This window comes from Arachis duranensis, chromosome 9, assembly GCF_000817695.3.
Source record: "Arachis duranensis cultivar V14167 chromosome 9, aradu.V14167.gnm2.J7QH, whole genome shotgun sequence".
Classification (NCBI taxonomy): domain Eukaryota; kingdom Viridiplantae; phylum Streptophyta; class Magnoliopsida; order Fabales; family Fabaceae; genus Arachis; species Arachis duranensis.
Genome location: NC_029780.3, coordinates 117617395 through 117623640, shown reverse-complemented (window position 1 = coordinate 117623640; position 6246 = coordinate 117617395). Strand labels below are relative to the sequence as shown.

At 30.4% G+C, this 6246-nt stretch overlaps 1 protein-coding gene across 1 annotated transcript; it reads right to left on the bottom strand.

Moving 5' to 3' along the window:
- Positions 1 to 5050: 5050 nt before the first annotated feature.
- On the bottom strand, positions 5051 to 5824 carry LOC107467899 (glycine-rich cell wall structural protein 2). Its single transcript, XM_016087122.3, has one exon. The coding sequence runs from the start codon at positions 5673 to 5675 to the stop codon at positions 5247 to 5249; it is 429 nt and encodes a 142-aa protein (XP_015942608.1). The 5' UTR covers positions 5676 to 5824; the 3' UTR covers positions 5051 to 5246.
- Between the last annotated feature and the right edge of the window lie 422 nt (positions 5825 to 6246).

Here is a 6246-nt window from a genome sequence, read left to right as displayed (position 1 = left end):
TTATTTTTTTTTTTTATAAAAGATATATATATATATATATAACTTGGTCGCAAACTATGATAACCAAGTGAATGGTGATTATAGGTGGCTATTGATAACTTCAAGTTCACTGACAAATATGGGAGTGATGCCTGAGAGTTAGAACTTAAAACACTAATTAAAATGTTAAGTTATATCTTAATTGTGTTTATGACTAATCCAAATGTTAAGTTGTATCTTAAGTTGTTTATTACAGTTGAAAAGCTTAACCAAAGTTGCAATATGTTACAGGTGAAGGAGAAATGTGTAAGTGGTGATTTTTGGGGAGAAAGGAGGTTAACAAAGATTGAGAAAGAAAGACAGTCCAAAACAGATTTATTCACTCAGAGGTGGAACCCTAGTTCTTTTTCGAGACTTTGCTAAGCCAATCACTCACTGTATTTTTCATTTCGATCCATTTTAATTTTATATTCATTTATTTATTTATTCCTATATTTTTATAGACTTGGAATTTTGAAATTGTCATTTTGAAGAAGGTATAATATTGTCTCAGCAAACTTATTGTTTATATCTGACATTTATCGCATATCCGACCTCTTTTTTTACCTCTTCTCTTTAAAGAGATCGAACACTATAAAAAGGGGTAATTTCCAATAAAAATGGACAGTTTATACTTATTTAAATAAGTGATTGCCTTTCCAAATTTCTCCAACTATTCCAACAATAGTTATCTACTCTATTATAAATACACTGACACCTTTCAAGTATAAACATGTTCTACTCTACTAAAAACCTGTCTAAAATTTTTACTAACTTAAACATCGGACCCTCTAGTATAAACACGTTCTACTCTACTAAAAATCTGCCTAAAACTTTTGCTAACTTAAGTATTGGAGGCTCTAGCAGATACCACCCCGAATGCCACATATAAAGGAATCCGGACCTCACATCAGACGCTGCCATACAAAGAGATCTAAACCTCACATCCAGACTCAAATCAACGTTTCGAATAACCTTCGAAACACTTATATTATTCAAGAACTTCAAACAATTCTTTATTTCTCACGAGAGATAAAATTAAACCAATAAAATAAACATGACCTATATAAAAAATTATAATTTTAAAAAAGAAAATACTAGACTGCAATAATTTATGTGCATCTTCCATTTCATAATATATGTTTTTTCGGTCATTAATTTTGCATTTTTTGTCAACGTTTCTTCTTATTTTTGGATTTAGCATTATTCTTCTTTCCCCTACTTGATCCTAAATTAATTCTTCTTGCTTCTCGTTTTTGAACTTTTCGTTTTTGAACCCGCTTCTCGCTTACATAATCATATACTAAATCATAGTATGCGGTTTCAAAGCAAAGTCCCAAAATTGAAAGTCATCACAAGGTGCATCTGGATCTCTCAAATTTTTTAATTGTTCATCACATCTTATTCTTAATTTTTCCTCCAACTCAACATCGTGACATAGCCGTAAATCCAAAGATTCAAGATGAGGACAACCATCAAGAATGGCGCTCAAGCCACTATTGTCGAAATAGTTTTTAACAAGTTGGAGATGGCGTAAATTGGACATATTTTGTGCAATAACAAATGCTTTTTCATTACCTCCAGCATTGTTGTTATACTTGAATGATTTCAGAAGAGGACAACCTCGACCTCATTGCTTCTAAAGCAGTTCCTCTAACAATGAAAGTTTTTTAGCCATCTCACATAATTTTTTGTCTGAAATTTGAGCTTGAGCTTGGCCTGCACTCTGTTATAAACTTTTTTTAAAGTACTAAACCTGGTCTGTTATTCAGTCTGGCCTGACATGAAGTCTGTTAAAAGGTTTGATAATTTTTTTTACAAAAATAAAAATATTATTTAAAAAATATTTTTTAATAAATATATTTATATGCAATATGTCATATTTAATATTTATAAAAAATTTAAATTTTAAAGTATTTAAAATATACAAAACTATTTATAATTAAATATAATAAATTTAAAATATCTCATAATTTTGTTAATAATAAAAAATTATTTATATATATAATTATGTATTAACAGGCCTAAATAAGTCTGACAAGCCAATAAGACTAATTAGTGAATTTGAACCTGACCTATTAATATAATAAGATTTTTATAAAAATTTGAGTCTGTGCTTATTTTATAACAGTCAAGCCAGATCAGGCTACAGACCCTGATAAGCTGCCTGACTTTTTTCCACCCTTACTCATACATCCACCTCTACTATTATTCTATTAGTATAGTTCTATATTTTTCTATGAGAATTTAAACTCCATGTAACTCTAAGTGAGCCAAATAAAATTGTCATCTGACCTAAGTCTTGGCTTCAGATACATCACATAATCAGTTTAGGCTTTTGATTTCTACTACAAAGGCCCTTTTAAAAAGTTTTCTCTCTTTTCATGTTGTCCATGTTAAGAGAAATAGTAATGTAGTAGCCCACACCTAAGCCCAAGTAGTTCTTACTAGACCAAATATAATTTAGTTGGCAGAGATTCCATCAGAAATATGTACTCATGTACTCATGTAAATACCAAAAAAAAAGAAATATGTACTCATGTTAATCTGGATATCTTCAATATCCATTGTTAATATAATATTACTTTCTTTCAAAAAAAAAAAAGACTATACTTGTATAGTATCACATTCGGTCAAAAAAAGTTGCAGTTTTCAGCCTCCAAACACTTAGCTTTGTTAATAATAATAAAAAAATAATCGTAATTTTTTTATATAATTTAATAGGCCAGCAAAGATAAGTACCCTGAAAAAGTTTGGTAAGTGCTAGTTGAGGTATACATGCATGAGTCTTTAATTTGACAATGCAAGACCAGCTTAATTATCATGTGCCACCATGGTTTGTTGGAATTGAAGTCCATTATACTTGGGACGGTTAATTAATGTGCCTTATCTAAGGGTTTTTTCGTTTTTTTTTTTTTTAAATTGGTGAACCGTTTATTTTATCTCTAATTTTAGCTTATTATGCATAGTGCACAAATTGAAAGTTGATTCCTATGAAAACATATATGCAGATTACTTGTGCAATAAATGATTGATGTATTGAAAATTTTCACCTCATATTTATGATTAAACAAGTGCTGGGAATGCACTAAAACAAGGTCAAATGAAGGGTTAATTTGAAAAGAAACATTATTCATATTAACACATCAAAAAAAGTATAAGTAGACAATAAAAATATTAAATAATATAAATAATAGATATATTAAATATTCAATTTATTAAATATGTGAATAGCTATTTTAATATTAAAATTTAGATGAATAATTTAAAATATAGTATATTTTACTTGAATTAAGTTAATTTCAAGACTTATTATTTATATTGTTTAAAAAATTTATTAATTACCTACATATAGTAGCACTAAATAATTATGATGATGATTATGTTATATATATTTAATTTGGATAGAAAAAAAAAATTAGTGGAGGGTGGTGACGGTATGTAAATGCACGTGTATATGCTGAGAACCATAAAATTGATCACTTTGATTATGAGAACATAGATTTGGTAGCATTATATAACTTATTAATAAATGAAATGGTCTAAGTGGGAATTCAAGTTATTCACATTCCATATTGAAACATATCAGTAATATGCATGTCATCGTGGACATTATCATCATCATTATTCGTTGCCACATTTTATAAAAGTGTAATGTACCTTATGGATGCATGATTGTCTAGATAGAGTATTTTTTTACCCTCTTTGACTTTTTGGAGTTGTATGTAAATAAGATTGAATAAACAACTGTGATAAAAAAGATTGGATCTATATATTTAATTAAGAAAACCAACCAAATTATTAACTAGGGTGAACTCCGATCCATTGACAAACTCTACCATCACTTTTACTTTTAATTGTGCTTTATTACTAAACCACCACTTTCAACTACGGGTGATAATAAGTAGGGTAGAGTAGGGTTTAGAGTCAACTCTAACCCTACACACGGATTGAGATTTTTATATAAACTCAATTCTACTCTATTCGTGGATTGTGAATATCTCAATCCTAACTCTATCCATTCTTAACCCACGGATTTTAAAAAAAATACAATATTATTATATAACTTGATAATAATTTAAAGTAGAATTGACTTTTATATAAAAAAGTATTAAATTATCAATTAATAATATTATTTTAGTGGTTAAGAATTTTTTTCATTTAGTGAGAAATTTTTAATTCAACATCCACTTAAAACATATTTTTATATAAGTATATAATATATACATATATAGGATGCGGGTTGGTCAAGTAGGGTTAAAACTCAACCAACACCCAACCCAACCCGCACGAAAATCCTACCCGCACCGTATCCTATCTACTATAGATTGAGTTGACAACCCTACCCGACCGAATGAGATCAGATTAGATACCCGCGAATAGAATACATATTGCCACCCCTACTTTCAACCACTACTTTGATGCTACCACCGTATGAACCACAGAGAAACAATTAAAAATTATTGTATTTTTCAGCATGACTTAACTATTACTATATAGACTGGATTTTGGGTAAGACCAACATAAAATAAAATAAAAAAAATACTAAGAATAATTTACTAGGCATCTTTTATGGTGCCTAACATTTACTCCTAAAATTCAAAATTTAAGAGATGAGTCCTACATACTTCATTTTATCTATACTTTTAGGCAAGCTAGACAACAATTTTGTAGGCACCAAAAAGGTCACCAATTTATTATCTGCATCCAAATATTGATACATAAACATTTAACATAATCAGGGTATAATTATTAAGGCTACCTCATTTAACTAACATCTAATTATTTTAACTTTTTAATTTCTGTTGATAATAACAATGAGAATTTTGGTTGATAGCACATCAAACTACATATATATCCAATGAACCACAAAAAATTTAGAAAGAAATTTTCATTAACCTATCTTACAACTTTTAGTAGTAGTAGTGGCACGTTGCTCAATTTGTCAAAAGGTATGATTCCCAAATCTTGCAAGCATCTAAATAGCTAGCTAGCTATATAGCTCTTTAAGAGATTATTAGAAACAAAATAATGAATCAAAACCCAAAACGATAATTGGAAAATTATATTAATTTTTTCATTAGGTTTAGAGCAATTTCAAAGCTTTCATATAGCTAACTAGCTTTTTCATGCATACACACCAAGCACTCTCACACATGCAAAATATATATATATATAGTAAATATTTTACTATCATACTATGAACTATATAGTAGGAGCCAATCAATTTAGCCATGATGGTTGGTTCTGTCCCGAGATACTGAATTTGGTGATCGGTTACCGTTGTTTGCACCACCACCAGAACCACTTCCTGACCCATATCCACCTCCATGAGCTCCGCCACTTCCGAATCCATATCCGTACCCGGATCCGGATCCAGTCCCAGATCCGAACCCATATCCGAAGCCTCTACCCAAACCTGTTGGGGAGCGGCCCGATCCGGAGCCATACCCCCATCCTGCCCCGGGTGCGGATCCCCATCCCCAACTGTAGTCCCAATTTGGACCATGACCTGACCCAGAGGCACCGTTAGGTGTCCCTGAGGAGGGTGCCCTACCACTTGACATGTCCCAAAAGAGTTTTCTTCCGCCGTGTCCTCCGGCCACGGCCGGGGAAACAATCAAGAAAACAAGAAAGAGAGTGTTGAATGATAGCATTGTGTTTTGGCTTTGTCTTGAGATATAGTAATATATTGTGACAAAAGTAGGGTTTTTCTTTTTGTGTGTTTTGTTGGAAAGTAAAAGCAGTAGTGGGTTGTGTTGTGAATCTTGTGAGGTTTGACACGAGGGTGGACACAATGCATGGGAGTGATGCCTTATATAGTGGGTTTTCTTATGATGATAACTCATCAAATTGGATATGACTCACAACACTGTAATTAAAACCCGTGAACGTGATCATGACTTAGTGCAACATTGCCACCCCATTTGCCTTTTTCTTTTTATTTTAAATAAATACTCAGCTGCAGTTAATTTTACGTAAAATTAATAACTGAAAACTGTTAAATAAAAATTTAATTAAATTAATCAAATAATTTAACAGTTCTTAATTATTAATTTTGCGTAAAGTCAATTATCTGAATTTTTATCTTTATTTTATTTTAGAATTGTCAATTGGACATAATTCTAATTTATTTTAAAAACTAGTTTAAGGAATGAAAATATCTCATACTCAGACATATTTTAAAACATTTATTCTTAAGAGATATAAAATTTGTAATATTTTCTT